This window comes from Agelaius tricolor, unplaced genomic scaffold, assembly GCF_023055355.1.
Source record: "Agelaius tricolor isolate 1412-34295 unplaced genomic scaffold, bAgeTri1.0.p SCAF_1, whole genome shotgun sequence".
Taxonomy (NCBI): domain Eukaryota; kingdom Metazoa; phylum Chordata; class Aves; order Passeriformes; family Icteridae; genus Agelaius; species Agelaius tricolor.
The window spans coordinates 86,930,290-86,950,340 of NW_027269261.1; the positions used below are offsets into that span (position 1 = coordinate 86,930,290).

General features: G+C 34.5%; 1 protein-coding gene across 2 annotated transcripts in view; it reads right to left on the reverse strand.

Moving 5' to 3' along the window:
- Nucleotides 1–20,051, reverse strand: part of CSMD1 (CUB and Sushi multiple domains 1) — a 1,073,555-nt gene that overhangs the window by 38,451 nt on the left and 1,015,053 nt on the right. For both annotated transcript variants that reach the window (XM_071442193.1, XM_071442195.1), the window contains exons 53-55: nt 15,068–15,241; nt 11,612–11,785; nt 270–458 (exon numbers count right to left, since the gene is read on the reverse strand). In XM_071442193.1, coding sequence (XP_071298294.1) covers nt 270–458; nt 11,612–11,785; nt 15,068–15,241 — 537 coding nt within the window. The remainder of the gene's footprint in view (nt 1–269; nt 459–11,611; nt 11,786–15,067; nt 15,242–20,051) is intronic.

Sequence of the window (20,051 nt, forward strand, 5' to 3'; positions counted from 1 at the left end):
CAGATACCTTAACAATTCACCAATAGGGAAAATGAATGTTGACTTTCTGGCATTTGAAATAATAGTTTCACAGTTCCCTGGAAACACATTTTTAATAATGGTAAATTGCATGATATTTTGTCTTAATCTTCCCTTACTGAGATGTACAATTTGCAATTTATTGATCTTAAAGTCCACATTGTTCCTTAACAGATGGCTACACTTTTTTCTATCACGATTTAAAATCATGTACAACTCTTTAATGCAAATCCAACCAAATGGATACTTACACAAACACTTTGGCAATGATCTATCCCATAGCCCATTAGCTTTACAGGTCAGTGCAGATGAGCCCAAGAGATAAAAGCCCTTCTTGCAATGGTATGCCACGCTCGTTCCGAATTTGAAACTTTCAGGATAATTCTGCTGTCCGTGACGAATTGCATTCTCCACAAAGCCAGGATCAGAGCAGTTCACCACTGTAAGACAAACAGTTTTCATTGCTGAGGCATAACAGCAATAAGTTCAGCAATGATTTTCATTGCTTCAATAGAAGCTCGTGACTGCGGTTCATCTACAGTTCCTTTGTGGGTTTTGTTTGACTTAAATATCAGAAATATTGACTCCTGAGTAAGACACCAGATCTTTTTGCTTTGAAAGTATTACTACAATTTACTCCAGTTCTTTTAATAATCTTCAACAAGATACATAGTATCAAGTATACAAGTGGTTCAAAGATGAAAGAGAAATTGGAGGGATTTTTTATCATTCTCTTGGTATGCTTAGAAGGCCTTTGGCCGTCTACATAATTTTTATGTGAAGGAACAGTTCAACAGTTTGACATTTTCTTTTTTTAAAAAATTTTACTCTAATGAGAAAATTTGCTTCAAATATTAAGCAAATTTTCTGCTATTAATATCTAGAACAGGTAAATGACAACAGTGGAAATCAAATACTTGATAGGGGAGCAGGAGTGAGGGTAAGCACCAAAAAGCATGAAGTAATTTTTTAAGATAGCTATTAAAAACATAAAAAATTATGGGTATTTTCATGACTGTTTTGTTTTTATATAAAGTGTAGCTACCCTCCCCACCCCTTCATTTTGTACTTTGCAATGACTGCAGAATCATTTAAAAGCTTGGGTTAGAAGGGACTTTTTCAAACACTCAGTTTTGTTGTCTGTTAATCTGAAAATGATATGAAAAGTTACAAACACCTAGTCCACCCCTCCCATCTTCATTCTTAAGATAACAGTAAAAATAAACGAAAAATCCCACTTACAATATAGTTCTTATAATAAATTAAAGCTCATCAAAGAACCACAGGAATCTACTATTCAAGTATGTCATTTAGTTCAAATCAATTTTCATGAAAAATAAATTAATGGACAAAAATATAGATAAGATTATAATTTTAGAAGTAAGATATACATAGTCTTGAATGGACTGCTTTTTACTCCTTTAATTCAAAAGCTTAAATTTTACCATACATAGGATTTAAATGTGATGATTAGGCAATACCCTAGAACAAGGCATCTTGTGCAAATACTCAATCATTGAAGGGACATTTCATTCAATCAGCTAAAAAGCATCAGGATTTTAGAAAAATTCTAACATCCTAAAATTTAATCTGGAGCAAAATCCAGTTTTAATTTATTTATCCTTATCTTTTAAAATGATGCTCTTAAAAGTGTTAAATGTTCATAATTTTAACCTCACAATTCTAAACAAACATATACCTTGGTCTAAAGAATATCTCATATGAATCTAAAGTTTTCCTTCATAAAAATTATTTTAGAAGTAATACTTGGGGAAAAGAACTCTTTTTGGCATAACGAAACCTATTTTTCATGTACCAATTGTTATTAAAAACACTGAAAATATAATTCCATAGAAAACTCCAATAAATTTTTAAAAATTACGAATTACAATGATGCACACAAAGCATTAGAAAGGTATTACATCGAATGATTATGTTCAATGAAAGAGATCAGTTTGTTGTTTTGGGTTTTTTTGTGTTCCTGAGCAGTAATAAAACTTTAGTCTCCTAACTGAAACTATTCCTATTTGATTTATGGTGAATCCTATGAAATAATTCAACAGAGAAGTTACATTCAGCTTACATTATAATAGTTTAACTTACAGTTCATATAAAAAACTTTTATTTAAACATATTGTTATGACCATAACATTTTATACAGAAATTGGATAAATGCAGGTTAAATAAATATGTGTTTACATAAGATTGCATTGATAGAAAAAAATACCTCTTTAGCTCTTGGCTATTTTTTTTCTGTTCCATAAGACAGGGAAAAATATCAAGTCCTAATATCTCACTGCTCTTTTGAAAACTGCGAAAAATTTGGATGTGGAAGTCTGTGTCTCTGTACTTGCTTTGAAGAGCTCCAAAAATCCTTTCTTCTGAGGATCTCTATTTAAGACTATTATGAAGAGAAAATGCTTTTTTTCTGTTACATGACACATTCTTTGTTACTACTTTTTTTCCATAGTTACTCATCTTTGTCAGCTAAGTCTAATTCTTGAACTGGCAATGTAACTATCATTGTAGAATAGGGACAAGTCTGTGAAAGTCTGTAAAATGTAGAGTCCACTGACAGGTTACCTTACCAAAACATTAAGCTAGATCTGAAGGAGCTCATATGTACTCACAGTACAATCCTTTCTCACAGAAATCAGCACAATTCCCAGAAACAACACATCCTGCATCCTAATTAACCCTGTTTCCTAGGCAATTAGACACAGTGTAGTGCTGGGTAGATGCTGCTGCAAAGTTTCTGCTTTTGGAACTAGCCTGCATCCTCTGCATAGTTATAAGTTGCCTTGTACAAACACATCCTTACACTTAATTTTTCCACATAAATGTATACATGCTCCTAAACATTTGAATACACATCTATATCAATGTGAATTAAAGAAAGCCAGCACTTGTTTTCTGGCATGAGGCCAGTAGATGGTGGCTCAGTCTATGCCATTGTGTGCTGCTACCCTCCAGAACAGAGTGAATTTCTCTGAACAGCTCATGAAGAATGATCCTTTTGTTCATACTAACCCCCAGCCATGCTCCAAACAACTCCTGTGAATGTGCCACTTGGTTCAAATCAAAAACTATCTAAATAAGTAGAAGCAAGTCAGCTCCAATGCCAGGTACTGTTTAATTTAAAAATACATATTGATTTAATTTCAGACACAGAACTGAATATTTAAAAATCTTTTTATTAAGCTAAAACTATTTTTATGGTAATTTGATTCCCACCTCACAATTACACAATGCCACTATTGTGATCCACCATATCAAAAAATGAAGTCCAGGGTTGTATGGAATATTTGTACTGGTAGAGAACAGAATTCAGGTCTTGAGACCTATACCCATGTTATAATCAGTGCATCATTTTCCAACGGAAGTGTGTATCAAAAAGTAACTATGGCAAAACAACACCTTTCCATTCCACTGATACCTACCTGTTCTAGCAACTACAACTTCAATAGCAGCTCTTCCCTTAAATGACACAGATAAAAAAAGATGGAATTGTGCTTTATGGCTGTAACAATATATGTAAAATCCTGTGGAAAAACAATAATTACATTTCTCTGCCAATAGACCTAAGGTGAACTAATATCAGTTTATCAATATAGCAATCATATTTAAAATTTTAGAAAATTTTATCCTCGTACAAATAGAATGTCTTGCTATACTCACAGAGATCCACAGTACAGATGCATATTTAGTAGTCTGCATTTAGTATCATCCAAATTTGTTTTATCTAAGGAATATAGCACTATAAACTGAGCATTCACAGTTTAAACAGAACATCCACTTTTACAGTAAAATTTCGTTAATGAGCACACAAAATTAGTGCAAATTTGTGTGAGGAAATTTACTACTGAATTCTTCCCAAGCTGCAGGACAAGATTCATACTGTTTATCAGATTAAGTTTCTTATGATTTAGGAAGAATCCTTTTTCATTAAATCTATATTTTTAGTTTACTTTCTCGTGGGATTTTTGGGTGGTTTTGTTTGGTGGTTTTAGGGGTTTTGCATTTGTTTGTTTTAAGGTTTTTGTTTGTTTACTTGGTTTCGTTTTGGGTTTTGTTGCTGTTATTGTTGTTTTGTCTGAGAATGAAGTTGCAGATGCACTGGTATTCTCTTTGATTTAATGGGAGGGGCTTGCTTATTATGGGAAGTCAGTATTAGAAATTAAAAGGAACTTTGCTTCATGAAGATATGCTGGCCCAAAGACACCCAAAAGCAATTTTAACTGAACTATTTTTGCAAGTCGATAGGGAGAACAGAAAAAGTTAATTCTATATGCAGACCAGAAATATGGAATGTTCAAGGAATATATTGCGGTCCCAAAGAATCAATTTTTCTGTGTGATTCAGAGTTTTCACTTCAATACCAGTAGTATCTGTTTAGACAGCTCAGTGATGAATGAAATACAAAACAGTCACCAAATGCATAATTTAAGCATGTGCTCTGTGAACAAAATCCTTGCATCATACATGAAGTCTTACCAAATGATTATGCAAGAGACTACGATCCCTCAAGTTAAAAAGTAACCACAATTATGCCTGCAGTGCCACATAAGATCAGCTATCAGTTTTTAAATATACACACAAATGTGCTGTTGCTAAGAAGGGCTGCAGTAAGGAGTACTTTAGAAAAGAATTTGAGTTGGCTGACATACAGAACTCAGGCAGTATTTCCCCAATTGCCTTTCACCCTGGGGACTCAATTGTAAATCACAGAGAGAGTAGATGGAGATTGCTCTCTCTCAATGACACCTGTCAAGAGCTGCATGGGAAATGAATTCTGTCAGTCTTGGTTAAGTCTTCTGAGAAAAGCTGGAGAATACTCCAAGCCTGCCCTGGTAACTTTGGAACCTCACACTGAGTAGATTCAAACCCTTGAGGACAAAGAAGTTAAAAGACCATGTCAGAGTCCTCCAGGGCAGCTTTCTGTTAAGAAGTTGAATGATCATCAAAAAGTACATCATTCACAGTATTTCGTTTCTTGTTCTCTTTTTTTTTTTTTTGACAGAAACTATCTTAAGCTTTTGTAATAAGCTTTCATATCTTATCAACAGATTTTTAAAAATTTTTTATGCAAAAAGTATTGCATTAATGTTGGTATCTAGAAAATGTTTAGGGATTAACACTCAAGAGTGAATAAAGGCTGGAGAATTCACTCTGGTTTTCTGAAAAATTTTTAAAAATGCCGCCAATTAAAAGAAAGAAAGCTCTGCTTGTGAAAGCATGGTGACAAAATTGCCAGTAAATGGAATTTTTGTAAAGGACAAGGCAAAATCAACAATAAACAAGAATGAAAACTTCTCAGATTTTGCCAGGTATTGCAATAGCAAATTGACCAGAAAGACAAAGTACTTACCTGTTATTTTACTCTTGTGTTCTCTGTATGCAAAACTAATTTTTGGGCATTTATGTACAACTAATATTAACACAATAGGTTTTGTCAGAATGTTATAAACTCTGGGATCATGACTTAAAGTCTTTTTCTTCAGATTCTTTATTAATCTGAGCATAGTTTTTCACCTGGATAAGGACCTGTTCAGCTGCCTCAAAAGATGTCTCTACTACCTTTTGAAATGTCTTTGCCGGATACCCAGGTTGTTTTCCCTCCAGAGAGGGCATCTCTGCCAGATCAAGAGAATATCTCAGACACCGTAAGGCGTCTCCCATGGCACTCCACCTCCTTATTAAGGAAACTCACTCAAGTACAAGTTATCCTTCTGAGGAATATCAACATGCTATCAATATGAACAGATTAGGCATTTATACATTTAAGTATAAATAAGTCACAACAAAGGCCTCTGACTCTGGAAAAAACATAACTGAACAAAATGCATTCCTCAGCTTATACAAATCCTTGACTCCACAGATTGAAAACTGCCTAAATTCCAAGCTGCTTTATCTTTGGATGAGAAGAATTGGTCACCAATCTCAGTCTATCAGTTGCCATCAGAAAGGTTATTTTTCTTGTCAGTGAAGGAGTGGAACATATTACCACTGATTCAAATGACATAGCCACTAAATAGAACACGACAAAATTAGCAATTCTTTCTAGATACCAGTATCTGGATAAGACATAAAAGCCTAATTAAACTTTTCAAGAATCTAAGACCAATGAGATAAAGAAAGATAAACCTTTCAATTTAGAAATTCAGCACAAATGCAGTATAACTAGAGAACTGAATTCTTTATTACTAAAAAATAGCCTGGACTTACTGATACAGGCTGGACAATGTGAGCTAACTCAAACCTCTGCAACTTTGCCAAATGAATCTTCCCATCAAAGTGTTTCTGGTCTTTAGAAACATATTTCTAACAGGAGGAAAGCTCCTAAATCTCATTTATAAAATGATAAAAGGAATTCTGAAGGAAACGGTAGCAAAGGATATTCACTTTTCCTGGTAGAGATTATGAATATAAGTCTGTCTTAATACAGGCAGAAAGTGTGGTGTTTAATACAGCAGTTCTTGCTTCAAGCATAATATGTGAAGAAATGACCTGCAGTGCAATCAGGAGTGCAGAGCCCTGATAAGACCACCTGATTCAGTTCTCATTTTGATGGTTAGGAATTATTATGACAAGTAGAAAGAATGGAGATTGGCTTTCTGTGCTTCCAAAGACTAAATGGAAAGTGGTTCCAAACTGCTAATGGAAAAAAAAAAAAAAACAAACAACAAAACAGTGAGCATACTTGGCTTAGGATTTAATATAGTCATAACTACTTCTGGGGTGGCACATCCAGGCAGGCAGGTTTGCAGCAGAGAACAGAGATCTGGGTATTGTAATTTTTCTGATGCCATTTGGTTACAGTTTAAAGGCAAGTAAACTAACTGCTTGACCTGTTCTTTATCAAATAAATAAAAGTAAAGATAGAGCCATGTGGATAATGATGAATTTAAATTATGAATTTAAAGTCATACTTTCACATTACAGAAAAAGTTGTTGCCAATCTTTAGAAAATACTGAGTCCATCAAAAGGATTAAATACAATTTTTAAAATAGATATTAATGTTTAAATAATTTTTTTAAAATTGGGGCTTGTATCTCACAAAGTACCTTAACATCACAACATGCTCTTTTTTCACTTGTGACAGAAACAGTGGGAATGTAGTTTCCCCAAGGCATGGGTATTTTAAGAATAACATTACCTCAGAACACAGGTCCAAAGAAAATACTAAAAAAAATATGTAGATTTTCAGAGATAAAGGTTTTACTTACTGAGCCAAAACAGACATAAGAGCATTCTGGAGTAGGGGGAAATATCATTACAAAACAATTCAATGCTTGCAGTGCATTTAGGAAATACAAACATTAAAATCCTGTTTTTCATACAAGTTTTTATCATGCAGATCTTAAATAGCAAATGTGATCTTTTGTGTGCATTATTTTTTTCTTCTCCAAAACCTCCCATTGAATTTCCTTACTAAATTTCCTGTCACTGATTACCTAACCGTTAACCTACTATTGACACAACAGACAGAAGCAATGTATCATTGCAAAAGGGTGCCTAAGAACTGCGCCAGCTTTATTTTCCTAAAATATCAAGGTTTCATATGCACATATAACAGCTCAGTTTCAACATAAATAAAATAAAATAAATAAATTCTGCAATAGCTTCAAGCAGCAGTCTTTAATTTGTAGCATTGGCTGTGCAGTCTCACCCAAATGAAGCCAAGTTCATTATTGACTCAGGTGAACTCAACCGAGGTTTGAAAGAAAGGTCATATGTAAAATCTCAGTTGAATTGAATTATACGAGTTTGCCAGGAAGCTATCCTTTCCCAGAAGGATATTTAAAGAGCTGGAAGATTTACTTTCTTTCTAAAAAAATTCATAATTCATTGTTAACAATGAACTTCAAAATAAATGTTTTCCACGCATTGGATAAAACACAGTTCTAGAAGTAAAGGCTTATGCCAGAACAAGCACTATTACTTGCTGTAGATAAGTTCTAATCAATTCAGTAAGACCAAATTTGGCATAGGAATATTGTTGGTGTATATATATGGTCTTTAGTCATCATATGTATACAAGAATACTTGAACTTGGAAGTGACAACTAAACAGTTTGCCCAGGGCTTTGTCCAGTTTTGAATAGCTGTAAGAATGGAAGATCCACAATGTCTCTGGGAAATTTATTCAAGTGTTTTATCACCCTCACATTTAAAAAGCTTTTTCTTATGTTTGATTTTGTACCCTTTGCATCACATACTTTCAGTGAATACCACTGAGAAGTCTGGACCTCTTTTTTTATACTGTCCCTTAAGATACGTATAAATGATAAGAAACATTTCCCTCAGCCTTCTCTTCCCTAAGCTGAACCGCCCCAATTCTCAGTCTCTCTTCAAATCAGAAGTGAGCCATGAGAAAAGTTTGTTTTTATGAAGATATATTTAGGAAAGAGCAGAATACACCAGAGAGAGGAGGCCACACACACACACAACAGTGAGAAGTAAGAAAGGGAACAGTGAGCTTAGAGGAGAAGGCAGTGCATGAGGGAGTAGATACTCTCTGCAGCCTGTGGAGAGCACACGCCTGAGAAGAAAAGTGAGCAGGAACAGCAGAGAGAAACTGCTACTAACTGCAAGGTCAACCAACCACCCTAACCTAGAATGAGAAACAATACCAATTATCAAGGCAATTATATTACAGCACTTTGAATTTTCATATAATTGAAGGAGGAATCCCCCACATTTCTAGATCAGAGATGCAGGTACTAGGATAATGGTATAGAACTACTCTAACACTGATATGCTTTAGCTGAAGTAGATATTGAATTTTACAATTCAACTAAACATCTTCTGGTGCACAAATACATTTACAACAGTTATTGTCACTTGAGACAGTATATTACTCTCCATGAGGAGAGAATTCTTGAACAAATTGCAAACTTCATGACAACTTTTTCAAACCCTTTAAATCAGTTAAACTCGGTCACAGAGGTGAGCAGTTGCATTGTTATCATGGCTAGCAGCAAAGCACTCTGGGTTTTAGCACAGTGCATGGAGCAGGTGATGAAATTAGGTGGATCCTTGCAGTTCATGATGGAAGATATACAAGACAGTCACTGAAAAATATATCTTGCTACAGAGAAAGAAATACTAAATGAAGAGAAAAATGAAGCGAAGAAGCACTGAGTGAATGGCAAAAGTCCAGCTTCTCACCACCTGTATGAGAACAGCCAAAACTGTAGACACCAAGCTAAGAGAACTCCAGGCCGCTCCATTCTGGTAGGAGTTTACCATTCTTAAGTGCATGGATCTTGGCAGAGTTGCATCTCTAATACTCACTCCTTTTGGAAAACCAACCTCCCTAAACAAGATTTCCGACCATAAACTGGCCTCAATCAAACTCAAATTCATGTGAATAAATTTTAAAAGGAAAACAAAAATAAACAGGAGAGACCACTGAAATAATGTTGTAGTAACTGTAAGCATCCTAATTCTTATGTTCTTTTTAAAAAATCTTCTCAGTCTTTGCATTGTTTTTCCTTGCTTTCATTTAGATTTTGTTTTCCTTTTAATAAATGTAATGGAGTTCACTGTAAATAGCTGAGTAACTAGGCTCATAAATGCAGTTGAACTTGAGTAAAGCTGTTCTGTCTCTTCCTCTGGCAGTCAAACAGAGCAGGTTCTGATTGCATCTATGGTATAAGTGAAAAAGTATGTGTTTCCAACAAATAAAACCTTACTTAAATGCCTCACAGATGAGACAGACGAGTTTGTACACTTAGGTGCAGCAAAAGAAAACAGTATAAAAGGGAAAAAAAAACCATGAGCCTAAACAGAAACAGTTTGCTAACTCTTGTTTCTCTGTTCCAATAATTATATTGCTATGTTAGTTAACTCACTTGAATAAATTCTGAGGGTAGTGACTCAGGGAATTGCCATGTCTTTATCGTTTTAATGAGAATGAAAGATCTAATTCCACACACACTGAGCCTGAAATTGCATCAGCTATCTCTGAAACATTATGATGAGCTAATCACCAAAGATAATTATTATTCTTAGAAACAACAGTTGTAGTACAATAAGATTTTTAATAAACCAACAGGTGGAGATAATAAAAGTACAACAGCTGAAGTTAAATTCTTATTACACAATCTTTAATTCCAATGTTGTATCCTTAGAATGACTTTGCTGCCTGCAATTTCTTTTAGCCTATAAAAGATGATACAAAGAACAAAAGCATAGTACTTACACTGTTCTAATATTTTTATAGTGAAAGAAAATACTCAAGGAAAGCTCAGTAACCACTGAATTTCTGGAGAAATTTTTGTGTTCTATTTATTTGCATGTTCCATAGCAGACATAGCCATCAGATTCTTTCCAGACTCTAAGCATTTTTAAATTTGTTTTTAGTTTACATATTTGGAAATTAACACTGTTATTAACATTTATAAATGAACCCAGATAATTCCAGCTTTGAATATGACCGGGAACAAAATTTGTAAATTAGAGCCATTAAAAAACATTTCCTTCCAGAGTCTTCATAAAAAGGGCACTGAAGGATATAGAGTATCTCAAGAAGTTTTCCCCAGCCCTTTGAGATCTTTCAGAATATCTTACATGATTTACCTCATGTCCTGCCTTCACTTCTCTGTCAGTTTGCATCTATGATTTGGTCAGAATATTCTCAGTCTGCCTCAGTGATTAAAAAGAAAATGCTTCACAAAATCATTAAATATCAGTATCTTAATGGATTCATCATTGAAAAAGTATGTACTATACCAGTAGAAGTTATTTTGGGGCATATAACATAAAAACACTAAACTAGTGAACTGATTTTAGGTGTCTGATCAAGATACTGGTTGAACAGACCAAAGATGAGATGTTAGCTTCATATTCTGCAACAATAGCCAAAAATTAAAGAAAATAAATAAAAACATTGGTCCAAAATGGAAGGAGTAAAAAAAGGTTAAATCCAGAGAGTTTTAATTGTAATTACACTACTGGGATCTGGATAAAGAATTCAGTCTGATAATTGTAGATTGCATTTTAAAATGTTTTTTCTTTGTCCTTTCCTAATATGTTCATTTGATACAGATTTTCTCATAATACAAACCTTTGCTTCATTCTCATCTCTCAAACATGTCCACTTTACCCATAGCATACCACAAATCAAACTCAGATGTCCTTGCATAAAACCAAGCAAAATTAACTCTTACTTTATCCCTTTTTTTTTTTTTGGTGGGGTAAGAAAAATGAAGTTTCACATCTGCCAGGTATTGCTAGGAAAAAAGAGAATTAATAATGTTTTGATACATAAATATTCAAATTTCATAATGACTATTCATGAAAACTATATTAAAATGCACATAATTCAGGCTAGACAGGCAACTGTCATTTATTGATGTAATATAACTTTTGTGATACAAAGTTCACTTTATATGTCTATAAATTAAATGCTGGTGATTGCAGAGAACTTTGAGGTAAAAATACTGAAAATCTCAGCTTCCCCAATACTCAGCTGTAACAACAATCTCTAGTATAGAAATGCAGAAACTCAAATAAAGGTGAGAAGAAGTTCCTAAAGCACAGGCTTGTGAGTTTTTTTGAGTATTTTGAGGGAGAGTAAAACTCTTACCTCGGCAGTTGGGTAAAGGGCTACTCCACTGCCCACTGCTTCGACACTGTGCTCGAGAAGCACCCTGAAGTAAGTATCCAGTGTTGCAGGTAAAATTTACCACATCATTTAAATTGAACTCACTGCCATTGGTCATTCCATGAGCTGGATTCCCAGGATGTCCGCATGTGATTGCTGTTAGAAGAAAAACATGCAGGTTAGCACCTAAGTGAAAGGTACTGATCCATGGAACCACTTGCAGGTTGGAGCTCCTTTGCCATTTTGGTTTTTGATTTTGGGGTTTTTTTTCCCCTTCTCAATTTGTCTTTGACATTTATACAAGACATATAAGAAAAAGAATAGGATATATTTATTGAGAATTCTTAACTGTGCTACTTTTTTTGCCTTATGTTGAAAGTTGTAATTAATCTAAATCTATATTTATATCTATAGTGTATATATATATAAAATATATGCATTTTCACACACATTTAAATGCATTTTAGTGGTTCATTAGACCACTAAAAATGCATTTAAAAATTCCTACTAATACAAATAAAGGATTTTTTTTTCCCATCAAGCTTTAACATGTAGTAGAGCCAAACAAATTTGATGCACTATTTCAGAACATTCTGGAGTTCTGAAGCATTCCAGTTTCAAAGGTCTTGCATTGTTTTGCTAAAGTAGTGATTCTTTTAATCTATTTTCTTATGACTATAAAGAAATAATTTTGGGGAGTAAATCTTTCCCATTATATATTATGTGTGTTGATTTTGCTAAAACAGAACTTATAAAATAGGCTTATTATGGTCAAGCTCTAGTTTTCCCATGTGACAAGATATTAAAATATTTTAGAAAAAGATATAAAAGCATAGATACTAACAATGTAAAATCAGAATGTATATATGCACACATGCACAAACACAGAACTTCTCATCTCTATACTAGTGATACTTATCCTACTTAAATAAATAATCTATAAGCATGTTTATTTTTTCATTTGATTTCGTTGTGCTGCTACTCACAAGGAACTAAGCAGTTCCTTGTTTCCTATTAAATCTCAATAAGCAGCAAGTGGAAAGACCTTTCAGAAAATACTTGGCTAAGGTGTGGTCCAACTGATTATCCAGTAGAGAGATGGGGAAAGACCTGTGTGTCACAAATTTTGCAAGATGAAGGAGGCTGACTTGTATATGAAACTAAGAATGTTAAATAGTCATGGGTGTAGAACTACAAGTGCTTCTTTAGGTATTATTTTTTAAGACAACAATGTCTGGTACTTTACAAATCTAAAAATCCTTTCAAAGTAAATTAAAAATATAAAAAGATGTGATTTTCTGTAAAAAGCTCACAAAATAAAGACCAATCTGGGGCAAATTTTCAGGGGCACAACCTCTAATGTCTTTGTAATGTCTCTGCTATTGTATTGGATCTAGCTGAGATGGATGTCTTACAGTGCTGTGCTTTGTCTCATTAGCTGGAAAGGTGTTGAGAGCACCCAACTGTTTTGGTAACACCCAACTGTTTTGCTACTGCTGAGCAGCACTGCACAGCATCACTGCTGTCTCCCCAACATTCCACCTTCCCACCAGTAGGCTGGGAGGGTCTCAAACTCGCAAGTGAATATAACCAGGTTAGCTGACCAAGGGGATGTTCCATTCTGTATGATTGCTCAGATAAAACAGTTAAGAGGGTGGAGGAGGAAGGGGCAGGCAGGGTGGCAGCAGGGAAGGAGGGGAGGTATCATCCATTATTTACACACATGTTTTGGAGCAACTGTTACACAGGCTGATGCGCTCTTTCTTGGGACACAGCCAGACATTGCTTGCTCATGGGAAGTAGAAAAGGAAAAATTTATTTTCTTTGCTTGCACATGCAAACATTCCTTTTGTTTTAGTAAGCTGCCATCTTATTTTTTGCCCCTGCCTTTCTGAGGAGGGGAGTGAGAGTAGTTCAGTGGCCACCTGGCATCCAGCCAACGTCAACCCACCACAGCCATATTTCTAACTCAGGCTCCACAATGCTCAGTCAGAAAAATATTTCAGTAGAACACATTCCTAGCATTGGTGAACAGTATGTTTTCACTTTACATCCCAGAAATAAGAGTCTCATTGTTATGGGAATTTCTTAAGTAAATTAATCAAAGGAGGAAAATCCCCTAAAGTTTGGACGCTGACATAAACCAAATCATCTTGCATGGTTTTTTAGTCTGGCAGTGTTCTAAGCAAAAGAAAACCATCTTGCAATGATAAACAGTAGGCAAACTCTAATAGCAGAACCTGATGCCAGTTCTTCTCATAATGGTAACAATAACATCCATATAAGAAGGAGCAGCCTCCTGCCCCTCCTATGCCCTCCCAGATTTGCCCCTTTCTTTGGGAGGAATTTTATTCACTCCACAGTCAAATGAATGCACTAATAGTAACAATGCTAGTTGTGACTCCTTTAATGACTATAAATCACTTGAAGATATAAACAGGATTTTAAAAGGGCAATGACATTTGGCAGATATTTTCTGCCACTGTATACATGTAAAAATTTTCATTTTACCCTCAGAAAGAAAATACTGAACATTTAGAAATTTGGTATGTATTGAACAGAAAAGCTGAACATCTCAGTGATTCTCTGTGTAGACAATATTTATGCCTGAATTACAGACATCTTAAAAAATGCAACACCAAAATAGTTGATATAAATTCTCCATTAAAAATAAAATATATGTATAAAAATGGGGCTCTTTAATAAAACTGAAATTAAAGAGAAATAAAATCAACTACATAATAAAGTAATAAAATAAAAAATGGATAAATTTGACTTGACTGATTAAATGGCTGATGGTTCAGAAAATGTCAGATAATCTGCCACACAAATTAAGAAGAACTAGAAAGACTCCACAATTCTAGCCTTTAATTATGGGATTTTCAAAAACAGGTGAAATGAGAAAATAGTAAAGGCTATAAAAACGTTAACATTCCTCCTAACAGATGTAGCATAATCCAATGCCATGCCTTGCTTGCATTGGTAAGTCAACTTGACAACTTGAGGCCAATTTGCAAAAACAGGCAGTCACAATCAGAAATGCAAGATTAACACTAGTCCAGCTTTGTCCTTAAAGGAATTTTTTACTCTTCGTGAAAAAAAATAGGAGAGAGGCTCAGCAAGCCCATAGTTGGCATTCCAACTATGCCTGGACAAAGAGAAAGTGATGGATTAAGTTACACAGTTGCAGCCTGCTATTCAAACCCCCTCAGCGCCTATGCCATCCCGTTTCTGAAACAACAGATACCAGGAGTTACTGGAAATATTAACAAGTCCGTGCTAGGTTAGAAACTGGATCATAACAACCCTTGTAACTGACAACAGGTCCACTAAACATCTGATCCAAGCCCAAACAGTTTTGAACATCCAATCCACTATTAATATTCAATTACGTTTAAAATAGTAGCAACAATTCAGTGAAAAATTAATTGTACTTACGGACACAAACAGGAGTTTGTCCAGACCACTTGTGGTCCTGTAGGCAAATTCGGACAGATGTACCAACAAGTCGAAAGCCAGGATTACACTGGTAGACTACAGTGTCACGATAACTGAAACCATCCCCACTAATATGGCCATTTACAATTGGGTCTGGTGAGCCACAGTGACCAGCTACAATAAAAGAACAACCCATCAAAAACATGTATTTTTTTGCTAAAAAAAATTTTGCTTAAATTTTGCTAAAATTTACAAGAAAAGAAAAACCAACAAAATTTCAACTTTCTTTTCAATAAACAATATATTTAGAGTCAACTACTGCACTGTGCAGAACAAGTTCTCAGGTATAAAACCTTTAGATGATATTTCTTCTACTTCTTTGAAGGAGAAAATAATGAATTAGAGAAATGAGAATTCTATGATGAAATAATAGTACCAGTTTGAGAGTTAAAGACCTCATACTTCCATGGGGAAAAAGGCAACCTTACTAAGGCACTTCACCATAATAAAAAATAGAAGGGTATTTTTGTTGGTACTGACCAAATTTTAAAGCAATATAAAGAAGAGTTTACTTTAATTTTGACATGAATATGAATTTATAAGCATTTTCGAGATAGAAGGCATGAACAGGAATGAACGTCTGCCTGCACTGTTTCCTCCTTATTTCAGCTGCTGTTAAAACATTACAGAATCCATTATTCCAGGATAATAGCAGTCTTGGCAGTGAGGAAGCCAAGTAATGATTTAATTAATTCTGGGTTCTTTATTCTGTTTGAAAACACAATTGCTGAGCAAAAATCTATTTCTCTTTACTGATTAAGGAGGAGAAAAAAGTTTGGTTTTGTTTTTTTGGGTTTTTTTGTTTGGTTTTTTTTTTTTTTTTTTTTGGTGACACTGATTAATTACAACTGCAGTAATTTCATCTAAAACACGTGCTAAGTTCTCATTTTGAGAGGTGAGGACTGGGACCTAAGGCTCCAGTCTGAAGCTACAATTGGTTGTGGGTGTGCGTGATCACTTCTGTTTCATGCAGGCTGTATCCATAAACAACAACTTGTTTGCAACTTTTCTTTGGGATTCAATCTTTCTAATAAAGCCCCTTTATTGTTCTAGACATTATATTTCATACCCACCTAACGGCTCCTCTAAAACACTAGAAGGATAAAGCATACACCATTTTATTAGGTTTTTCATACACGCAGGATTATTATAAAAATCCTAATAGTAGGGTTGCTGATACCTCTAAGCATTGTGGTATTCTGCAAATTTGAGGAAGAAAGTATGAATGCAAGTTTTTCGCTAATTGTACAGCTATCTTTCCCCTTACAACACAGAATGTGGCAACAGAGGACACTGAAAGCATATTTTTACCCTTGAAATGTGTCATGGAATAATTTATCTTATTTTTCTCAGTCCAAATTAGTAATATGATCCCTTTTACCCTTCTCTCTCCTCCAGCCTCACTCAGCCTCTCCTTGTCTAAAAGATATTCCAGCCCCTGGCCCCTAAATGAGTTCTTCCCCTGAACTTGCTTCATTTTGCAATATCTCTCTTGTATGGCGGAGGACACAAAAACCACATGCAATTTTCCACATGAGTGCTGAAGAGGAAATAATAACCATGACCTGGTGACTACACTGGTGCTCATACACTCCAGTATGATAGTTTTACTGCAAGGCCACACTTTTAACTCTTAGTCAGCCTCTCCACTCAGTCACCTGCGTGCTTTCTCTAAAGTTTTTTTTTTACCCAGTCAGTTCCAAGAGTACTCACAAATGGCATTATTCAAGGCAAAGGACAGGATTCTGTATTTGTCTTTCCTGAACTTTATGACCTTCCTGTCAGCCCATGCCTCCAGATTTTAAAGATCTCTCTGTCTAGGAGTACTAGAATCCACACATCGATTGTTCTCCCATCATTTTGTGTCACCCTCAAACTTGCTGCAGCTGCATCCCAATTTGTTATCCAGTGAGGGACAGAGCTGGAGAGTGTGGGCCTTGGTATTCATCCCCAGCATCCACTGGTTCCTAGTCACACTTGGAATCAAGAAACAATACCCCTAGAGTTTGCTGGCTCAATTAGTTTTCCATCCATTTTGCAGTCCCCCCATCCAGTCCCTGTCTTCTCAATTTGGCTACATGGATACAAGGGGAGACTGTTTCAAAAGTTTTGCTAAACCACAAAGTGAAAGAAATCTACTGCTGAAATCTATATCTCATGAGACAGTCACTGGAAAAGGCAGTAAGATTATCAAGGTTTGCTTTTGATTCTTCCATCCTGCCTGTTCCCAATCATTTTCTTATTTTCCCTATGCCTAGAAATTAGTTCCTAATATTTTCTCCCTATTTTTTTCCCAGGGAGGGAGGTGAAATAGAAAGGAATACATTTGGATTTTTTTTTCATTTTCTAGTTCTAAATAATAAAGAATTGAAAAGCAGTAGCTGCACAGAAGACAAACACAGGACCACAGGGAATTTCAAGAAGAAAGATAGATGAAATGTGCCACCTGGCATAAAGAAAAATATTATGCATTTCTCTTAAATGAGGATTTAACAAGTTGCTGAACTTATTATGTGAGTCATTTCATTTACAGATCATTCCACCTACTGTATTTAACGATTTTTCAGGGAATTTTGACTCATTTAAATTAACTATTCCAAAATATCAAGAACTGAAAGAGCACTGCAATGACACAAAATGTATGTAATTTTCTCATCAGCTAAAATTAAAGAAAATGAAGAAGTCTGTGAGGGGATTTTTTTAAATAAAATATTCCCTCCAGAATTTAGAAAATTGTTCATATGCATCAGGGTTGGTTCAGCAGTTTTATTCTGAAACACCTGGAAAGCATGATACAAATAATTCTATTTTATTTTAGTAAGAATTTCAAATAAAAGTCAATATCATAATATTATACTACAATTTACCTATGAGTTATCAATTAAAGGATTAGATATTTTTACACAACCATAGTCCACAGCAGCATATTTTCATACTGATAAATCTAAGGCATTATAAATATCATATAATTAAAAGATGGAATGAAGTAAATTATATTTAACTTTAGATTTTAAGTGTGTCCTTGATTTTTTATGTGTAGTTTTGCACCTGAAAGGTGTAAAAACACAGGGAAAAATATGTTTTCAGGAAAACACACTGATCTGCAATTAAGTGCCACTGAATTTGCAGATGGAGTAAGGCAAATTAAATGCTTCCAATTTGCCCTGTGCCCTCTATGAACCTGTGGTCAGCCATACACACAAATCATACATAAAAACATGTAGGTTTGTGATTTTATTTGTAAATATTCTTGGAAGGAAAAAGGGGAAAGAGACATATTATAAAATTAAAGGATACATATGTTGAGTGAGTGAAATTGAAAGAAATCTTGCATACCAATTAATATTTATGCTTGTATAACTAATAAAAATAAATACATGTAATGCAAACAAACTGCAAACGTAGGTCTTAAATTGAGCCTTAGACTCATTAACTACAGTCCCTGATTTTAGCTTTCTATAGAGACAAATAATAAGGAACTGACAAACCCTTTCCTAAGATACAGAAATTAGTGTACTCATTTAACCTGAAATCATAAACTAATTCTACACTTATCAGTGGATAATATAAAGTGGTATCTATTTTCATCTATAGATGTCTTGAATTATATTCATACAGGTACAGCGTAGATAAAAAGCATCTCTAACTCATTATAATTCCTTTGAAATGGAAAGACTCATTCAGAGCTCCCTGCATGTCTGCCTTCTGATTTTCACAGGCTTCAGGTAAGTCTTAAAGGCATCTCTGAAATAAATTTGTAGCATTTTGTCCTTGAAATTTAGGAATATTCAATTAGAGGCATTCACATCATCTAGCTTTAAAATGTAAGAATTTACCTTTCCTGAATTGCTCTCTGGAGGAGCCTACATAGCTCCATTGACCTTGAATTGTGTTCTTAATTGCATCTAAATTAAGTGTCTGAAGAACATGGTATTAATATACTTTATGTGAAAGCATGTAAGAGAGACAAAAATGAGCTTAGTAGCAGAAATAAAACTTTCTGCAGCATGCATGGGGTAACTCAAATTTAGACTTTCACACTCAAAGCTGTATAATATTTTTAGCACTATAGAGCCTGTCTGATTTTGAAATAGCAAGGACTAAGTAGTGGTTAACCTGCCAGCTCTAAATGGGATCTTTTTTGTCTGGTGAGGTAAATCCGTGCATTTAACAGTTCTAAGCATAGGGCTTCATTCAACAATGAAATCAATCAAATAGGAACTAAAGTCCATCTAAGTTTCTAGGAGAAGAATAGAATTGGGAAGTATCATAAAGCAAGCAATGCTTTTACTACAGTAATAGTTCCTGCCAGATGTCCCGTGTTCATTACAAGTGGGAATAGATCTGTAAAAATAATTTAAAATGCAGAATGCAGATAATCAGGTGGGATAAAAATAAAAAAAAATATTATTTATAAGGAGATATTAGTAATCTATACCAATTTCAATGGGGATTTGTAAAATCTGAATTAGAAAAATCCAGCAAAAAAAAAAATCCTACAAATTACTCCTGGAGAAGAAAAGGACAACTTCATATAAATTTAATTCAAGCTGCATGTAGACACAATCTTTCCTAAATATGACATCTAATAAACTTATTAACTGTTTCCCAAACAGTTAAAAGCTTCACTAAGTGTCATTTCTAAACTGACTTGCAGAATAATGTGGTATTGTTCTATATATGTAATATACATATATATACATGTAAGTTATGTAGTGAAAATTCTCCATCTCTACACTATTTACTTCTAGAGACATGACTACCATAGACAGCTAATCTTCTGGAATGTTCAATGTAATGTTATTTCTCAATAGTCAGAATAGAAGAAAAAAATCCTCTTTCCCAGCCTGTCACAAGCAAGACCAATTTATAATTCAAACAGAATCCACTGAGACTTGTGTATTGTTTAGTTTCCATATGTTGG